Source organism: Tubulanus polymorphus, chromosome 7, assembly GCF_964204645.1.
Source record: "Tubulanus polymorphus chromosome 7, tnTubPoly1.2, whole genome shotgun sequence".
In the NCBI taxonomy this organism is placed as follows: Eukaryota; Metazoa; Nemertea; class Palaeonemertea; order Tubulaniformes; family Tubulanidae; genus Tubulanus; species Tubulanus polymorphus.
The window spans coordinates 9,110,902-9,132,234 of record NC_134031.1 but is presented as its reverse complement, the minus strand read 5'-3'; the positions used below and the strand labels follow the sequence as shown (position 1 = coordinate 9,132,234).

Below are 21,333 nucleotides of genomic sequence, written 5' to 3'. Positions count from 1 at the left end.
ACTTTAACGATAGATGGCGAATTCATCGCACAACACCCGTTAGTTATAGATGGCGAATTGATCACACAACACCCGTTAGTAAACTGCCTTTACTACTAAAACAAACTATCATCAGTCATTCAATGCAGTGTGTAAGTGACGTCATCCATTGAAATGGGGTCTGAACACGCATGAATGGGCATATTTTATGCAAAAATACCCCCTCTGCACTAGTGATTGCTGCAGATTTTATCACTTTTAGAAGATATGCTGCTTATTTTACATGAAAAAGCAAGACCAGATGAAAAAAAATAAAACAAATTTGATGATGATATCTCTTTTAGATTTTGTTTCATGAATCTCTGAAAAACATGGCAGTCCTGGCAAAGCGCAGTATTTCCTGAAAAATAAGCCTGGCAGGCAAAGAGTTATCTGTTCAGATAATTGCTCGTAGGTTTGATGTCCCTGTTTTCATCGCGCACGAGGTTTATATTATTGTTAACATCGAACGTCTTCAACAGCTGATACAACCGCACCCGCGTCTGTCAATCATGTTAATTGTTTCCCTGATTGATTCATATACTACAATGCTCACTATGAAAAAACTATGCGGTAAATCAATTCGGAATTTTTCAGTAGAATGTCAGACACAGGTACCTATAATAAGATAAAAACCCACTATCTACAGATTAAAAGAATTTAAAAACAAGAATTTATTTATTCAATCTAAAATATATAAAATACATGATGTTTCGATCTCACCCTAGAGATCATCGTCAGGTTACGGTTGAGATCTAACACCTGACGATGATCTCTAGGGTGAGATCGAAATGTAGTGTATTTTATATATTTTAGATTGAATGAATAAATTCTTGTTTTTAAATTCTTTTAATCTGTAGATAGTGGGTTTTTATCTTATTATCTGTTCACCACGTTTAAGTGTGGTTATCATTCTAACAGGTACCTTTCTTTAAAGGTTTATTTGTTGTATGTCATAAACAATCAGTTATATAATACTTTATTCATAACTTTGAAGCGGCGGGCCGGCAGCGAACGCTCAAGCAAGGTCAGTCATGTAGGCCATAACACGAAACAGACCACGGTTTTCCCGGTTGAGAGCATCTCTCCACATAAATAAGAGGGACTTTAATGGACCATTTGTTGACACTAACCTTTTATAAACTTCGTATGGATACAATCCGGGAAGAAAGACACTAAATATTTCCAGGACTCGCGAGATTTTCAACAACACGGAAGTAACGTGTAATAAATGATGACTTGAATTGCATGACTACCTACCACCCCTCATTATAATTGGAAAACTAAACATTCCGCACTGACTAAAAATTAGTAATTAAATTTTAGAAATGACCAGAATTTCAACTTAGGTTCTAACTCATTTTTATTTTACAATTGCGATTGGTATAATTTTTTTTTAAACGGCCGTTGAAGCTTCATGTTTCGTCTGCAATTCACTGCAAATAGTTACGCAACTACGCACATTTCAGTGTTTTTGGCAGCTGTACACTCAATCGGCACCGTTCGTGACTAGCTTCACTGCGGAATTATCATTAATTAACATCGCTATATCACATCATCAACTTATATTGTGCCTTAAAACCCTAACAGCCGAAATAATTGGAATGCACACACGATTTCTATCATTGAAAATTGAGAGAGTGGCCATGTTTGTGTTCTGCTGCTTCGCATAAATCCCGCGCGGTGGCGCAACCGCGCGGAGTTGGGCCGATACGTCAAGATAATTCCACCCTATAATTCCACTATTCAACGATCGACGCGCAGCTTTAACATGGCGCCGCCATTCATTACGCTTGTCATAATGTATCTCTACGCACATCAAAATCACACTTGAATTACAAGTGTTGACTTGTAATTCGATCGAAACGATCAAAATCTAGCAATTTGATTGGGAAAATAGCAGCACTATAGTTCAAAAAAGTTGATAAACCACCTCCGACTGTCTAATCATTTAAAAGCTTTGCCTTCATATGGAACTATTTCCGCCTTATCACAGGTGCACTCTTCCGCCGTGATTTGCCCATTCAACGATAAAAACTTTCCCACAGTGTTACTATCGACATTTTCTAATAATTTGGGGATATATTTTTAATAAATTGCCCATCGGCAAAGTGTGGTTTACCTTGAAAGCTAGAGGTTGTTTGGAGTAAGGGCATTGTTTGAAAAATCTTTTTAAATTGTGACTTCAAAGTTCCACAAGTTTATATTGTATTTTATCTTTCTTAAAGAATTATTTTGTAGTCAAATAAGACCAAAGATATACATTTGGTTACGGTCCACATCCAAAAGTTTGTAGGGTACAGGTAGGCGTGGCAGGGAAATCATTTTATTTTCCAAAAAAATATGTTTCACAATATGAAAAAAATATTCAAAAAAGGCCATCCCAAAATAATTGTCTGTTTGCCGTAACACCTATCAACTTTTCAGGATGAGTCGGTAGGTAAGAAAAAATTTTTTTTGCTAAATTTTTGGGCAAAAAAAAAACAAATTTCTCACCTTTTTACATGGAAACAATATCGCAAAAATTATCTACATTGTGCACTGGAAATTTGTCTAAAAGCGTAGATTTCGAGAATTATTCTAAAATTATAACTTCGTCCAGAGCGTCATCTCTGTGTTAAAAATGAAACAGTACATTGAATATGTGCGCGGTTTTACGTTACCAGCTTTGATATAGTCACTATGAGAATGAATGGCAGCTTATTGGAACACTGCCAGTTTCCTAAAAAAACTTAAATTAGGCCACATTGACAAGGCATGTTTTCACACGATGTACACTTGAATTCAAACATACATAATACCTTGGAGTAATCATTTGACTCAAATGATTACTCCAAGATAATACGTAGCTCATACGTAGGCAGTGGGTCGGTCGGCCGTTTTTATCAAAAATAAAATTTATTTCAATGAATCCCAGAAAAAAAGTTTTCACTCGGTACCTTTGAAGTCGGGTCGGTCGGGTTACGGCAAACAGACCATTAATATGGGATGGCCTAAAATTCATATGATGTCACATATCAGAGGGTGGCTGAATATTGGGTCATGGAAACCTCTTCTAATGTTGGCCGCGAAAGTTAAAATACCGGTACAGAAGAAATTGGTTATTAGATCATTTTAAATCCTGGAATTTACGACTACAATATTCAAACCTCGACCTTTACTTTTAGTTTGCTGCTTAATATTTTCAGGTCACAAAAATTACAATTCATTACAAATTCTATCAAACAGAAAACACAGCGCTCATCTTCTGCTACGATTATTCAGCCTATTTTCACGTCAAACGCACACGCGTTACAGCATCACCTTGAGTAGTGTACTGTACGAGCTTGTGTGTGTGTCGTGTAGCACTCTGCGCGCACAGGTGGAGGCCTCGTGTAAATGAATGTTCGCTTACACTTCAATGTCAATCAAAACAATCACCGGGTATTAAAATGAAACAATACCTATGGCGGATGTGTGAAATAATTACATCCTCACCAGCAATGAGCATATAAAATTCGCATGTATACGGCACCTAGTCCAATGAAACGTACGCCATTCTATGGCTTTCCCATAATTATTTGAGTAACGCCGGAATTCCCTGTATATCCCAAAAACAACCAATCCCCATTCGCTGGTAGAGACGACGACCCCCAATCGAGGTCATTGCAATTTTATACGCGAGAGCTAAGAATTTTCCCGCCAAAAACAGTTTTTCGTAGAATTTTAACTCAGTTGACCATGCACATTGACGGAGGTTCGCCATGTCTTCAATCCCATCGATTATACGTCGTTTAAGCCGAGAACCAATGAAACAAATGCTCACATAAAAAAACGTACCGCGATTTTACATGAATTGGCTCAATGCCAACCTCATATCGCTGACAGAGGTAAATCAAAAAGCGAAATTTCACACTCTGCATTAATAAGATTCAAGTATTTATTCATTTGACAAATCTTTGTCTGAACTCCCACCACCAAGTTATAAGTGGTGACACGAAAATGATGTCATCGACTCACTAACATCTTATAACCTTCATGACTACGCCATGAAGGTAATAAAAACCATGACATTTTCCGTGACAAAAGCTAATTGTTACACACACAAGAAAGGAAATTCTTAATATGGTCTTTCATAAATTCATATGAGTGTATGTTTAATCAGCATCAAAATTAAACATTGGTAGTCTATATTAGAGATTATAAGCAGAACAAATGACAAATAGTGAAAATTATTGAATTGAATTCAAATGATGGGAGAAGACTGACTTTTTACAGATAATCAGATTGAAAATAAGGATGGAAAATATCAAGAAAAAAAATGGAAACGCATACCTATCTTCGGTATGATGTTTTTGGTAGAATTTCAGAGAATCCGTGCTCCAAGTAATCAAAAAAGCCTAAGATGTCCCCCTTGATTGAATCCAGAAGTTTTAATGAAAATCTGTCTATTGATACGATCTCCATCACACACAACTGCCTTATGATTCATCATGAATATGGTAGTGGGTTTTCCCCAATGACTCAAATAGACACTCCATATTCATGGTGTAACCATTTCTATACACTGTGTACGAAGTTTGTTAAGACAATTCATTTTCGTAAATTGAACAATTTCCAAGCTTTACTCCCCTCTTTTTCAATTTACTGCCCTTCTATAAAATTCACTGCCTTCGCGGTCGGCCGCGACAAACCCTAGTAGTTGAATCATTTGCAACTTCCAAGAAAACTTTAACTAGGCCACACGCGAGGCGCGCTCGCCATATACATACGCAGATCAATACACCACACTGCAGCGAGAATATGTGTCAGGCACGTGTGTGGAGGATGAATATACGTAACAGGGCATGTGTTCTTCCTAAACGAAATGTAGTTCCAACAACAAATAAATAACTAAATTGATATATAATCAACGGATTCCTATGAAATTCAATAGGGTTAGAGCTTTTATTACTGCATTGAATGTTTTTAAAGGTCCAAAGAGAAACTAAGCCTCGTTTGGAAGTTATTTTGTACCAAAGGAAGAAAGTTTCATATGCGATAACAAAATGGACTTCGCTAAAGCGAAAGTCCATAAAAATCCGTGACATTTTAATGCTTTCCGGGGCCGTGGGACAAACAATGAAATTCTGTGACTGTCCCGCAAAATGCAGGACATGTCAAAAACGCAATTAGGAATACGTTATATATCCGTAAAATGGATACGAGGATTCCATGTGTCAGTGAAGAATACGTGCAAAGCGGATTCTATAGTGTATTCTCATATCTGTATGTGGTTACAATTTGGGTACTATGTCTAAATAACCGCATGCAGATTTTAGACGGTTATGCTGTCCTTCCTTATGTTGATGTTCCCGTATCAAATTCGATTTGCGGATTTTCACGCAGTGTTGCTACCTATAATTCCATTGCCAGTGACCCCCACAGGCACAGGATATCTTCAGTATGCAAAGGACCCGGTCTCCACCCGCAAGGGAGATCACATAACACATCTATAGGGTCTTATATTCATACGCTCTATAAATACCAGGTACCTGATTGGCTAGATATATAGACTGGCGAGCGTTGAGCAGGAACTCGTCCGCCTAAAATATCTTTGCAACAAGGATTTTATTGGCTTGACCCCAGCGGGCGACAATCAAACCCTGGCAAGCGAGGATGATTCTCGAGTAGCTATATCAGGTATTTATGTTTCTGATGTTTGACCTTCCATATGTGAATATATTCAACTAAAGAACTATTGTCGAAAAATCCACAGTCTCCTAACCAATCAGCAGTTAAAGAAAAAGCGGGATGAACCCTCACCTCAGTTGTATCAATTGTTTGTCGTTCAGAATTATCATCGTAATTCTCCCGAAGTGAGTCATCTGTATTAGCTGGTGTATCTGCTAAATTACGATCAACTAATGGAGTTATAACAATAATTGACCGCGTTGTTCTAGCCGATTGTCCTGGAGTTGGTAAAAAGTCTTCTTCATTGATCTGAGGCCATGGTTCCGGAGTAGATTCTGGAGTACCACGTCGGACGATATCTGAAATAGATGAAAGTATGTTATAAGTGTTTATCAGTTTGATGATAGAGAACAATGATAAGATCCTCATACATTACATACATGTAGTACGAATTAACTCCTAGGAACCTGTTTTTTTTTCACAACAATGCACTGAGCAACACTGAATTAATTTTGGGTAAAAACAAAGGAAACGAAAACCTAATTACCGAGCCATAACAACATCTTCCGAGCCTTCGTCGGCAATGAATTTAACAATCTATTCATCCGTTAGAAATTTTGTTAAACGTATATTGGTCAACGTATCAACGTAGATCAACGTATAACGTAAATTCTTTCAATCATGGCAGTTCGAATTGTGGTCCTCCGTCATTCGTTTATACACAGGCTAATAGTACTAATCCTTTCCTAATTTAAGGATTCGAATCCAATCGCGTTGACATACAGTTCTTGGTTTTCGTGGCGCAACTATTTTGCCCGGTCGATCATCCATTCAGAGATGTCTGCCATCTGACATCGATTATGATGTGGCTTTTATTCATATTGGCTGTAACGGTATCTCTGATGGGTGTGACCCAGTGTATGCAGCCTTTGACACGAAATGCTCGTAACTAAATTAAATTTGAAAATTGAACTTTTCCGCCATCAGTAACTTTGGGGGTATGCCACGTGTATTCTTACCTGGCATCTGCATTGAACTGTTTTATCATTTGGCCCATTAACGGATTTAAACGCAGAACCTTATTCAGCCTTAGTTAGGCATATCGTAAACACCCTCAGATCCGGTCGGTACGTTTCCTGTATACAGTAACAATTGGGGGCATGTTTCCTGTACGGGTACCTGACTTTTTATTTATCAATTGTGTTTTACGCAGGTACTAGCTTTTCTGCTCTGAACTGCTTTCGCAGTTGGCCAGTTCTAGATGGTTTTGTTTTAATTTGCAGGAGCCCCGGCTTTATATTTAGTTCTGTTGGCTTGCGCGTATGCTTCATCTTAGCATTATATTATTATTGGCGGGCCGGGATATCGTACCTTCTGGAGTTTTCCTAGGCGATACACAATCTCTTTTTGTAAAACTTCCATTGCCGGCCATTTAAAATTTGTCTTTGATAAGATGCCACTGAAGAATAAGCGCAGAACCCCGCCCATGGGAAAACCTGCAAGGGCAAAAAGAGTGAGATCGGCGCCATTGCGAGTAGAAACTCCAGCCCCAGTACCGCCGCCTCCGGCCTCACTCAGTGCCGAGGATGTGGAAGCTCGGGTCCTGTCAATGATGAAGGAGCAGGGCTTGATTCCCGCCAGAACAGAGCAACCCGAAGTCGAGATTCCCACGCTGACATTGGATATCCTTCAGGCCGATCAGCCTCCAGCTGTTAGTGAGTTGTTGGGCTTTGACCCCGTCAACCTCCATCAAACCGTTAGGTCTAGCGACCTCGGATGTACCTTTAGATTTTGCAGTTTCCAACAAATTGAAAGCGGATATCTGGTCGAACAGATTCGTCGATTTAGCCTCCTTGTGTGTATCGACCATCGCTGTCGAGGATAGCCTGCAAGCTACCGTTACGTTAGAGAGAGCGCTGACCCTATCTTAACGTAAGCCAAAACAGCTGCAGTCCATTTTCGAATGGAGTAAATGTTTTGATGTATTCATGTCAGTGTACGTGGTCAAATTTAATACCGTAGATACTTTTACAATCAGAGACAATCAAGACAACTAATCAAGTACGCTAGCACTATACGGCAGCTAGATAGCGATTACGGTTTTCCGCCGCCCAGCTGTAAGACCAACAGTTTCGGCGGTTGCGAGTTGTCAATCCAGCGTGCCCATGGGGAAAGGTGGTTGGCGAGCTGTGGTTACGCTGCAGCGTAGGTAGCAAAGATGACAATCTAAACCCGCATTAATGCTTCGGATACATCTCAGCACTTGGATAAGCCGTTAACCCATCTAATTTCTGTCTGATTTGCGTAATGTCACTTTGCATACTGTTCACATAATGCATTCTGTAATTTGTACCGTTATTAGCTTTATATGTTTGAATATTTGGGAGGGTCAGATTTGGTCTGCCTCCATGTCGTATTAGTGAGTCTTATTATGATTTAGGAGGGTCAGATGTTGTCTGCTATTAACGCAACTTTCGTTGTTACGTTAACGTTATGAGAACGAGTTTGCTACGAGAGCACGTCACCTTGAAAATAAGATTATAAGTCCAACTAAAGCATTGACAGCAATCATGTGTTTATTACAGATGCGAGATGTAAACTGAGCCAATATAATCAATATCATATAGACAAATTATTGATATCACATTTCGTTAAATATTGAGTATATAGTATTATGAAATATAGTATTGTGACATAATGGAATAAACATTCTTTATCTTAAGATTTATTCAGACAACAGAAGTTTTGAATTAGACGAGATCAGTATATTAAACTAGACTAGATATTAAAAACCTTATGTATAAGGTCTTAGGCCTATTTCAGATATAAAACACGTAACATAACTCTGGCTTACCTTGAAAATAAGATTATAAGTCCAACTAAAGCATTGACAGCAATCATGTGTTTATTACAGATGCGAGATGTAAACTGAGCAAAGACCTTGGTTAGCTAGGGTTTAAATACCCTAAAAATTCGGACCCATCTCGCATTTGTAACGAACATCATGATTGGTCAATATACCTTGGAGACAGATAGCCAGAGCGAGAAACTAATTAAAAATATGTCCAAACTTGTTGGCAGCGGCTGTGAGTACTACAATAGACAAATCCATAGGTGACAGACAAACTTCGCTGTTGACCACGACTCAAGTTTAGATACCAATTAACACATAGGCATAGAGCTTGTAAATAATTACTTGCTTAGACAGTGTCAGGTCATCTCTGTGTGTTAAATAATAGATAACAACCTGCTAAAAACCAGAAATACAATTACAAAGTCAAAAATTATAAAAATGAAGTTAGATATCATAAATACAAAATTATGACTGAAATACTATATATGAAATATCATATAAATCATGAAATATAAATATGAATATGAATTTGCTTCCGGAAATGAATAAAAAGCAAGTTGTATGATAATACTCCCCCCTTGCCTGGATAGGAATTTGCTCCGCAAATTCACTTTCACACGCGGATATATATAAAACATAATATGTGATGGAGATTGCAGCGGAAGTGCATAAAAGAAATACATAATGATACTATAATGAAACCTGGTTTGAGACGACTGTACAAAATAGTAAAAAGAAAATATAGAAATATATCGACGAGAAATATTTACATAGAGTGCTAGCCTATATCGTTAATCACCCATAGTAATAGTTGGAGCCGATGGTTTGATAGATGGATCTGGTTGTAAAACAGTGTAACTGTTTTGGTGTATGATAATGATGTAAGCGCTGTATGGAGTAGAAAGAATGGACTTAAGCCGATATGCTTGAATAGGGGGAATAGATACTGAAGGAGGTAATGTAACTTGTTGTCCGGACAATCGATTGACAATGGTCCAGTTGGTAACCTGGAAATAGAGATGCGGACGCAAGATCCCTGAGATAGAGACATCATACATATTAGATGGATAAGAAATATCCCAATGAACTGGACATAATGGCAACTTTAAAACGTGAACTCGCTCACAATGTGGACCATTAGTAATTTCTAAAGCTATAGAGGTGCCATGAGAATGAAGATTCGTATGCACATACCGAATTATGATGATAAGCCAAATGAATGTGTTAATGCACGTGAAAACCAGCAAGGTATTGAGAAGCCTGAGTTGTAGGTCGTCACTATTGGAGGTATTTGATGTAGATGAAAGCCCATACTCCCACAGAGTAGGTGGCGTTAAAGCATGTGAGTGAGGGGCCTGAAGTAGGAGAAGGGCGGCAGAGAGAAACTGAACCCTCCTGAATAACCAGATCGATAAACAACTAAAGAGTACCGAGATACCTAGCGTGCAAAATGTCAAAATGGTAGTCGGCGCGGACCAATCTGATGGCAAAGAGATAACACCATCTAAAAGTGGTTCAGCCAAATCTTGATAGACTTTTTGATTACGTTTTACTGCATCCGCGACAGACTTTAAACTGAAGTGGTCACTTTTATCATTAGCCAGAAATTTAGAGAATGAGTGATTAAACATTTTGAAAGAGGGTAGATTGACATCGAAACGTTTGTGTGACACATATTGACCTAACAGATTCTTAGTGCGGTCCTCAGAGAAAAAAACTTGAAGTACAGCCAGATTAACGGGGTGAATCATTTCAAAGGGGTTCCTTATGCGATCGTAATGACAGACTGAGGCGCGAGGAGCCACAGAATACGAACTTGAAGTAACTGTACAGTGACATGGAACCTTGATGATGCAGAGGGAACACCCAAATTGAACTGATGGTTCCCTAGCAGTGTGCTTACAAGTCAGCAATAATTGAGGAGTGTTGTAAATGATCAGCGAAGAGGGAGAGATTTCGATAGCCTTAGGAGGTAATACTGTGCGGACAACTCGGAAGGCACAGTGTCGAGTAATATATACGGATACATCCTGAAACAGGGCTAACTCGCAAGACCAATATGAGGACTTATAAATAGGCACACTGGAATGACAGAAAGTATCATGCTTCTTTCTACATTGGAGAACATCGTCAAAAGAGAATACGATGTATGTGAATCATCGATAGCAAAATAGGGTGTAAGATATGGTAAGTGCGTAAAATGATGTGCAGAAGAGATAATAGGAACGGGAAGTGAAATAACTTTGTACAAGTTCAGAGAAGCCTTTTTCAGTGCAATAGGAAACTTAAGCGATAGAAATAACATCGTCTCGTTGCGGGAAACCAGAAATTTAGCCGACTTGTACAACGCCAATGGGTTATTAACAACGAGGGCATAGTCTGGAAATTTTTCCGCAAGCACCACTTTCACTTGTTTCATTGTCGAACTTAACAAACTCGGGGAAAGGATAGTAGGTGACAGGATACCATTCGTTAAGTCCTTAATGCCAGTAAGTAGAGCAGTTAGGTGTTGCCTAACTGTGGTAGCTCGTTGAATTGAGTTCATCAGAATCGTAGTAGTGGTCGAGATGGTGTCTTGAACATCCGTATACAAGACACGGAATCGTGTATATAGTGATGCGATGGCTTTGTGGTCCGAAGTAAGCTCTTTAACCACATGGTTAAACCGATTATCAACTTCAGCCATAAAAGAGGCCATCGTACCCGCATCATGCGTTAGTTTGTTGTTGATTGTGCGTCGGTATTTCTCAAGTGAACTGATATGCCTGGTGAGCATATTAACGTCATCCATTGTAGCAGTACCAAACAATGACTTAGAAAGAGACCCAATGAAAGGTAAAAATCCGGCTCTGCGTGATCGAGAGTTAGCGCGGTCTACCATCACGGGTATAACATCACGAATGAAGTTTGCAGTAGCATTTACTGTCGATGCAGTATCCAAGCGAAGTGCGTTGACCTGACGGATAAGTGCAGCCATTTGTGAACAGTGTGACCCGTTTGAGCGACACAACGGAAGGCGGTCAGGATATTGACTTTGAGGAATTGGAATAGCATAAGTATGCATCCAAGCTTCCGTACCGAAATGAATCCTGGATTGCCGTTGGAAGATGAGGCCGCAGTTAATCCTCTGTATGTAAACCGAAGCCGAAGTCGAAGGCAGCAAGAGTGTAATCATTACCATAACGAAGAACAAGTAGCTTCTCCAAGAGACCCCTAAATCAAAAAGAGAGAAAGAGAAAAAAAAAACCAATATGAATTACTACTCAATAGCACAATTTCGACAGTTTGACTGTCTACTTAGAGGGAGCGTAAGACATAAGAGAAAAAATTTTGGAAATCTATAGAAAGATGTGCAAGAAGCTCGTGTTGACGGGTTGGTAGTGATTATTTTATGCAAAATGTTTTGGCCTACGCTTGGTTTGTTTTCGCTTCTTGCCCTGGAGGGTGTAACGGACATGAAATTCACGACGTGGTGCTTCTGGTACATCATCAGCCCATAGCCAGACTTTCTTTGCTAAACCTTCAAATTTCACAAGATAAGTTTTTGAGCCATTGTGGTACGCACACTTGACAATCTTATCAATCTGTAAATCGTCCCACTCATTGTCAGTATCAGGAGTCGGATCAGTATCCGAAGGATTCTGAGTGTCAGACGAGTTAGGTGGTGATAATTGAGTTCCTTCGGGTGTGACCGACGTAGGGATGGCAGTATCTGGATGGTTATCCGATGAATCATTGGATGTTTGTTCAGTTGGCGGTAGTTGCGGTTCTAGGGGTGTATCTATGTGTAGATAGCTGCGGTCTCGAGGGTCGTGGTAATGTTTCATTCGATTGGCATGTTGACGAGATTGAAGCAATTTGTCATCTGAACACTTTCTCAACTTGTAATGATGATTATTGCTACAGTCAACAATGTAATATGGACCGTCAAATTTGTGGTGTAATTTCCTGGAGAGGCCTTTGGGAACCTTTTTTGTTCGCAGTAAGACCTGCTCGAGTGGCTGAAAATGCGGTTCTTTAGCCTTTTTATCAAAATTTTGTTTCATCTTTTCTTTACATTTCCCTACATTGTCACTTGCAATTTTATTCGTCATTTGGAGAGTATCTAGAAGATTTTCGATGTAATAGTTAGCCGCGGTACCCAGATTAGTTTGTAATTGTAACGATGTATCAAAAGGTACATTCATCTCTCTGCCGAACAATAGGTAATGAGGGGAGTACCCTGTTGAGCGTGTCGAGGGTGACATCCTGAATGCCATCATGATGCCAGGCAAGAGATCTGGCCAATCCTGTTGTTTTCGGTCTATGCAATAGGCACGTAAGCTCTGCGCAATTAAGGAGTTACGGCGTTCGCAAGTTGAATTTGTTTCGGGATGATAAGAAGTGGTATTTAGTTTTTTTATTTGAAAAAGTTCGCAGAGAGCTGCTACTATCTTGGAGAGAAAGTTTTTTACCCCGATCCGACAACAGTTGTTCTGGGGCGCCGTACCTAGAAATAATTTCTGAAAATAGAACCTTGGCAATAGTATTGGCACACTGATCTTTCAATGGAAAGGCTTCACACCAGCCAGTGAAACTGTCTACGACGAGTAAAATGTATTGATAACCTTCATCACTCACGACCAGTGGCCCTAAGATATCCATGTGGACGCGTTCAAAGACTCTAGCTACAGGAAGAGGGTGGAGGGGGGCCGGTAAGTCATGGCGTGAGGTTTTCGCACGCTGACATTCGTCACAGTTCTTGACGTAATGACTGACGTCACTGAACATTCTCGGCCAATAGTATTTTTGCCTCAGAGCTGCGTATGTTCGTTCTACACCGAAATGTCCTCCTCCTGCAATACAGTCATGGTAAGCTTTAAGAGCGTCGCATCTTTTGCTAGGGGGTAATGCAAGTGTTCGAATCAGACGTTTGTCACTAAAGTGTCGTTGCCAGAAGTAATAGAGAATACCCTCACAGATAGCATAGCCGTCTGCAACACGAATTACTTTCTTGGCTTGTTCCTTGTTTTCAGGCAAGGTACCATTCAATAGATAAGCATAGATATCTTTGAAATCTTTTGCTTCTTTCTGTAAATGACCTATATGGGAAGCTTCTGATGCAGAGTCACCTATAATGATTACTGAAACAGTTGTTTCTAGTACAGAGGTGTCTCGAGAAATTGTGTCTTGTACCCGATATGTCCATTGAGCCCTACGTGATTCTTGAAGTGAACACGTATCGGCGAAACATGAAGGGTCAATGGTGCAGATTTCTGCTGCGTTATCATACGAGTCCTCGTCAAGAGGTTTCTCGGGCTCAGTGTACTTAGTTCGTGATAAGAAATCTGCAGGTTCATTGTTAACCCCAGCTTTGTAAACAACATCGAAGTTATAATCTTGGATAGACAATGCCCACTTATGAACACGTTTTGTTTCTGGTTTGATCGACTTGATGTATACCAGGGCTTGGTGATCAGTATATATTGTGAATCTGAATTTGGACCCTGCGAGGTAAACCCTGAAGTGGTGAATACCATCCACAATGGCGAGGGCTTCTTTCTCAGTAGTACAGTAATTTATTTCAGCACCTGATAGTGCACGACCACCGAATGCAATGACACGTTCTCGTTTGTTATCGTCGAGTTGACTGAGGATGTAGCCCAGTGCATAGTCTGACGCATCGGTAGTCAAGATGAAAGGTTTTGTCATGTCTGGGTATACAAGAATTGGTGCTGATGTTAGGGCATGTTTCAAGGAGTTGAAAGCTCTATCACATTCCAGGGTCCAAACGAATTTATTATCCTTTTTCAGTAGATTATACAATGGAGTGGCAATCTGACTGTAACCCTTAATGAACTTCTTGTGGTAATTACACATGCCTAGAAACTGGCGGACACTTTTAACGCCTTTTGGGGGTTCTAATTCCTGAATGACCTTAGTTTTGGATGGATCTATTTTTACGCCTCCTTTCGTAATGATATGACCTAAATAGAGTATTTCACGTCAAGCAAACTGGCATTTAGATGGTTTCAGTGTGAGGCCTGCCTTACGAAGATGTTTAAAAACGAGATCAAGATGGTGGAGATGTTCCTCAAAGTTACGGGAGAAAATCAAGATGTCATCCACGTATATTAGTACAAATTTCCAGTTGAGACTTTGGAGAGCACGAGCCATGACTGAAGCAAATGTAGCCGGGCTATTTTTCAGACCAAATGGTAATCTCTCCCATTCAAAAATCCCGTGATGGGTGATGAAAGCCGATTTATGTTTAGTGGTAGGATCGAGAGGGACTTGCCAAAAACCACTAGCCAAATCGAGGCTGCTAAACAATTGGGCTTTCGAGTCACCGATTAAATCGACTGCATCCTCGAACCTTGGGAGAGGAAAATCACGCTGAGTGGTAATTTGATTTAATTTCCGATAATCGACCGCGAAGCGAAATTCACCAGACTTCTTTTTTACGAGTACTACCGGACTATGCCATTCAGAATTTGACTTAGTTATGAATTTGTTTTTGAGTAACTCGTCAACCTGCCGTTCAATTTCCTTTTTATTTTCCGCGTGAGTGCGGTAAAAAGGCTGGCTGACTTTTCTTGCTCCGGGGTCAGTTTCAATTTTGTGATAATACATTTCAGTATGACCAACTTCAGACAGATTAGCAGCAAACACATCGCGATTGTCTTTCAAAAATTTTGAGAGTTGTTCTTTTTGACCTTCATCAAGATCTGCATCTGATAGATCGAAATGGATTGGCTGCGGCGGGTATAATTCTGTTTGTTCAGTTTTATCAAAATTATTTGCGTCAAAATCATCATTAATTGGAACAATTGAATCATGATCTATATCAAAATACGTGGCCACAACCTTTTTACGAGGTAGCACCATTTCCTGATCAGTGGGGTTGAGGATGGACATGACTGAACGATTCCTATCGACATTGACAAGACATTTAGCGCCTAGGATTTGCGTCTTGTGGAGCGATTGAACCGGTTCCAAAAAACAGATCTTTGGGGTGTCGGATTTAGACATGCGGACAGGAATGCGAGATTCAGAATAGGGAGGAATGACAGTGTGTCTCTCAGTCCTGACTAAGCCAGCTCCGGACGTGTTGAGGACTGTATAGACTTCATTGTCCCGAAGAGTGAGGGTACGAGTTTTGAAACAGATTTTTGCGTCATTTGCTTCAAGGAAGTCTAAACCCAGGATGACCGGGTGTTGCATTTGTGCAACTACATACAGTAAATGAGAAACGGCTAAGCCTCCAATATTGATATCAAGTTGAACTTGACCTTCAACCATATGTTTCTCGCCACCTACTCCCGCAATATGAGAAATAACTGATGGCCTCAGGGTAATATTTTGTGGTAGACGTTTAAGCGTTTTGGTGGAAATACATGAAATAGACGCACCTGTATCGACTAATGAAGAAAATTGGTAGCCAGAAATTTTTACTAGAATTGAATTTCGAACCTCTGTTACATTGACAGTGGGTGTTTCCTCTAATTCGTGCCCATCCTGAGAATCAGTATGATCCGGGATAGGCGCGCTCCTTCAGGGGCAATATTGACGAGGGGGTCGAGTGTTGGGGTGTTGAGTATTGAAGTTCTGGGTACCGGAGTATTGACTAAATTTCTTTTTACGACATTTTCGTTCAAAATGACCAGGTTTCTTACAAAAATTGCAAATTGCATGAAAAGCCCTACAAAAACTACTTCCGCCACAATACTCACCACAGTTATTACATTCTTGACGGCCTTGTGGAGTCTGTGGACCTTGGTGATCATAATTTCGTGGTTGTTGCTGTGATGATTGATATCTCATTGACTGTTGAGGTGTATTATATGTGGGTTGACGTTGATTCTGTTGCATCTCCGCATTCTGAGGTCGTCGTGGCTCCCTGGTATGATGAGCATACGCGATTTCCGGTGGGTTGACATCTTCCATAACCTGTGTTCGGAGTTCTTGCATTTGAGCTTGGAGGTTTCGCATCATGTCCATGATTGTTCCCATATCATTAGTAGTGGCTGCGCTAGCTACTGTGATTGGGGATGTCACTTCGATAGTTTGTTCAGCGAGGCTCGCTTTTGTAAGTACCTCTTGAACAGTACTTGGGTTTTGAGGCATGATAATCAGCTTAATATCGTCACGAAGACCATTTATTAGGAAGCTGACTTTCAATGTTTCACTCAGTTCCATAGGGTTCAACTTCTGGAGAAAGTTTTCTAAATATGACGTAACTGACTGACCTGATTCCTGTTTGAATTGTAGAATTGACATGCTATTTCCGTTAGAGTTACTAAAGCGAGTCGTAAATGCAGTTTTTAGTTTCGCATTGTCCTTTTTGATATCGTCGCTCAATGATCGGTACCAGGTAAGCGCTTGGTCGGACAAATGCAGCTTAAAATGATGGACCTGTTGGTCTGGTTGTATCCGGTAAGCCGATATGTACGATTGCCATAGGTCCCACCAGACATGAGGGTTTTGGTCAGTAAACCGAGGTAACTGTATTCCCGGCATGATTTCGTTTGTAGTATCGATGATCGGGGGTGGTGTCGGCGGTGTCAATTGTTCTGGGGTCGACACACTTGCCGAATTGGTTGCTGTTGATGAATTCGTCGTGTTGATTTGAGTAGACGGCAACAGTGATGAAGACTTCTTGCTTGCTTGAGATGAGCTTCGCAATGATCTTCCAGAGAAGTTGATCGGTGACGTTCCGCTTGGCATTTGCGAGAGGTCTGTTCGTTCGGGTTCTCCACCAATTTATTAACGCAACTTTCGTTGTTACGTTAACGTTATGAGAACGAGTTTGCTACGAGAGCACGTCACCTTGAAAATAAGATTAACTAAAGCATTGACAGCAATCATGTGTTTATTACAGATGCGAGATGTAAACTGAGCCAATATAATCAATATCATATAGACAAATTATTGATATCACATTTCGTTAAATATTGAGTATAGTATTATGAAATATAGTATTGTGAGATAATGGAATAAACATTCTTTATCTTAAGATTTATTCAGACAACAGAAGTTTTGAATTAGACGAGATCAGTATATTAAACTAGACTAGATATTAAAAACCTTATGTATAAGGTCTTAGGCCTATTTCAGATATAAAACACGTAACATAACTCTGGCTTACCTTGAAAATAAGATTATAAGTCCAACTAAAGCATTGACAGCAATCATGTGTTTATTACAGATGCGAGATGTAAACTGAGCAAAGATCTTGGTTAGCTAGGGTTTAAATACCCTAAAAATTCGGACCCATCTCGCATTTGTAACGAACATCATGATTGGTCAATATACCTTGGAGACAGATAGCCAGAGCGAGAAACTAATTAAAAATATGTCCAAACTTGTTGGCAGCGGCTGTGAGTACTACAATAGACAAATCCATAGGTGACAGACAAACTTCGCTGTTGACCACGACTCAAGTTTAGATACCAATTAACACATAGGCATAGAGCTTGTAAATAATTAATTGCTTAGACAGTGTCAGGTCATCTCTGTGTGTTAAATAATAGATAACAATCTGCTAAAAACCAGAAATACAATTACAAAGTCAAAAATTATAAAAATGAAGTTAGATATCATAAATACAAAATTATGACTGAAATACTATATATGAAATATCATATAAATCATAAAATATAAATATGAATATGAATTTGCTTCCGAAAATGAATAAAAAGCAAGTTGTATGATAATACTGCCTCCAAGCTGGGAAAAATTTAGTTAGTACATTACATTACTAATTTCTCGTAGATATTGATCAAAACCCTGCCATATATGCATCTGTAAATATTCATTATGTATATGCTACGCTTAGGAGGTTCAGATGTTGTCTGCCTCCATGACGTATAACCATAGCGTGATTTGATTCCATATATTATGATTGTTAATCCATTTTTCGACGATGCCTACCTAGGTTGATGCTTTAGAGTCACATATGTACGAAACAATCGTCGGAACATGGTCTGCCTCCATCCTTCGGAGCATTATCTATATCTATTTACATTAATTATAGAATGTTTCAAATCCTTGCCTAATATGTCTCTATATATTATTTTACTTGATTTACTATAAATTGTATTAAAGGCTTGTCTCACGATAACCGTCAGTGGCACGTATACGGCTGTGTTGCCCCTTGTCGGAGGGTCAGAATTTGTCTGCCTCCGTATATGTTCATATTTCATTGCTTTCAACCCGCTGTCGGGCACATATCGCTCCGTGCTAATCAAACTCCCTCGGTTGGCCAGATGTTTTCTTCCTGAAAGAAAACATCTGTGGCACTTTTTTGGCCACCTTTTTTCTGTTTTAATCTGGATATATTGCATTTCCGTTATTTCTGTAAATAAATGACCTTTTATCAATCAATCACACAATCTTCTTAATTTTGCAGCAAACCTAGTTCGGTGTTTTATTCTCACGGAGCAAGGGGTATCATAAAGTAATTTTATTTACGTTAGGAAATAAAACGTTTTATGAGAGCCAGTGTAGTTTATCTATCACGTGATCTAACACGTGTCTTATCACTTGTTGAACTCCGCCCACTGAGTAACCTCGTGGCGATTCAGTCTGTCTGAGTTTCTTAGACGCATATGTTTTATTAAAAATCACCCTTATGTCCCATCCCCTTTTGGAAATCGATGTGTAAACTGCTTTCCGAGACTATCGCAGTGGATTCAATAACATTTATTGTGACTCTGTATAATTATTCTCTGTATTATGTGGCACATATATTTATATATAATATACTTATTTTTTTGGCCACCCTTCTTGCAAAATTCTGTTTTAATCTGGAATATTTGCATTCCCGTCATTTCTGTAAATAAATGACCTTTTATCAATCAATCACACAATCTTCTTAATTTTGCTGCAAACCTAGTTCGGTGTATTATTCTCACGGAGCAGGGGGTATCATAATTTATATTAAAGCGAAGTTGACAAAGAACCAAGGAGGTAACACTTTCATATCAAAATTACATGGTTTATTCATTTGCACAATAAAAAGTAAATTCTTTACAATAACTTGAATCTTCAATAGTTCAGATGCACCGTTATACATGTATCTAGGTTATGGTCTTCCATGCAATGCCGTATTTTCTTGTAATGACTGCTACTCATTAGATCACTACCTAAACAAAGAGAAAATATATAACGGTTTGTGTTATTGATGCTAACAACTAATTAAGCATAACCAAATATCGTGAGTTGCTAAATTACACTAAAATATTCGGATCGTATATCTTGAAATATAATCTGGCCACCCTCCAAGGTGGGGAAGAAAGGTTTTAAACACCTGCAATGTTCCGTCAAAATTATCGAAGCAACTGTCATAATAATGCACACACAAATTGTAGCGACAGATAAGACAAAGCAATTCAAACCCATTGTTTCTTTACAATATTACAGTTTTTATTCAGTAATAATTCAGTACTTTCACTATTGCTATTAAAAATGCTTCAGGGACAGTCGATAAATATGGCGCAAGGCTAGCAAGTCCACTGAGCAGTGAAGGGGTGGCAGATTATTTTTTTCTTCTAAATGACTAAATTAGGAAACGAAATAGCTGAAAGGGGTTTGTATTCTCACCGGGCAAACGAGATTCAGTCAAGAAAAAGTAAGGCCTTTTACATTCAAATGTAATTCATTCATCTATTAAAAGAAACCGAAGACTTACCTCCCTCACTCTTACATGTATCATATCCAACAACTAGTGGAAGTTAATAGGCTACAGTTTCTTCATGTACCTTGACACCCACGTTACTTTCATTCCAAAATTCAAAAAGGGCCATGCTTTGGTTTTCTTCACAGTAATTGCCAATACACAACTTGATATTTAACCAAATGGCTTAATAATTCCGGATCTAGTTTAGCGAGGATTCATCCGTCATTTTACATACTGTTAAGCGCATGCGCATCTGCTAATGATTATTCATGACTTAGCTCATGACAGGTCAGGTCAAATTATATAAAAGCTAAGAAAATTGTCCAATTATTTAAAATTTTACAGGTTAGATAAGTCACATCGCAACAAAAATCACACAATAGCAAGTGTTAGGCTATTTGAATCATCTGCAAAAAAAATACGACCGGGTCTATCACTGTTTCAAAATGTGGCTTGTTAACATCAATTTCTAGCAATAAAGACACAAGGCCAGCTAGACCATTGGTATAAGAAGCCAACCATCGGTTCGCTAAAAACAATGATGGACAACAAATAAACTGAGCAATCGCTTCATCATTAGAATCAAACAAAATTTGTGTTCTCTCTGCAGAACCTGATTTACATTGTACAATCATGCTCAAATCAGCTTTTCGCCAAAAACAAATTGTCAATATGTTTCAAGATTTGTAGACCGACCGGCGATAACAATAAGCCTCTGGCTGAAGTTATACTGTGTTTACGGATTACGACACCATCATCGAAGCTCAGCAGCTGAAAGACAGGTATACTGACACATTCGATTGACTCAAAACAGTGTATGATATTGCACGGCTGGGATGTTTGGTGAATAGAACGTTGTGACGATATCTACCATGTCGAGATTTACCCGCATACATTAAAAAACGATAAAGAGCCACCGGGCACTGAAGATTAAAGTATTTTATAATTTTTCAGTGCATGAATGTACTGTTATATGCCTTTGATTCCTCAAAAAATTATCTTAAATAAGATAAATCAGCAATGTTATAACAAGACAATAAATCGCTGTTACAGGCAATAGATGGCAGTACTATGGTCATTATTATCAGATATTTTTGGAAAATACCTACCATTATAATCTTGAAGATATAAAGGAGTTAACCATGTAAGT

At 39.1% G+C, this 21,333-nt stretch overlaps 1 protein-coding gene and 1 long non-coding RNA gene across 5 annotated transcripts in view; one reads left to right on the top strand and one right to left on the bottom strand.

The window, feature by feature from the left end:
- LOC141908785 (uncharacterized) overlaps positions 1–21,333 on the bottom strand; it is a 122,111-nt gene that overhangs the window by 9,071 nt on the left and 91,707 nt on the right. For all 4 annotated transcript variants that reach the window (XM_074798989.1, XM_074798987.1, XM_074798990.1 and 1 more), the window contains one exon: positions 5,803–6,029. In XM_074798989.1, the coding sequence (XP_074655090.1) occupies positions 5,803–6,029 (227 nt within the window). The remainder of the gene's footprint in view (positions 1–5,802; positions 6,030–21,333) is intronic.
- The window catches only part of LOC141908786 (uncharacterized), a 44,024-nt gene continuing 23,706 nt past the window's right edge, over positions 1,016–21,333 (top strand). Inside the window, exon 1 of the long non-coding RNA XR_012619635.1 lies at positions 1,016–1,045. This is a non-coding gene — a long non-coding RNA (uncharacterized LOC141908786). The remainder of the gene's footprint in view (positions 1,046–21,333) is intronic.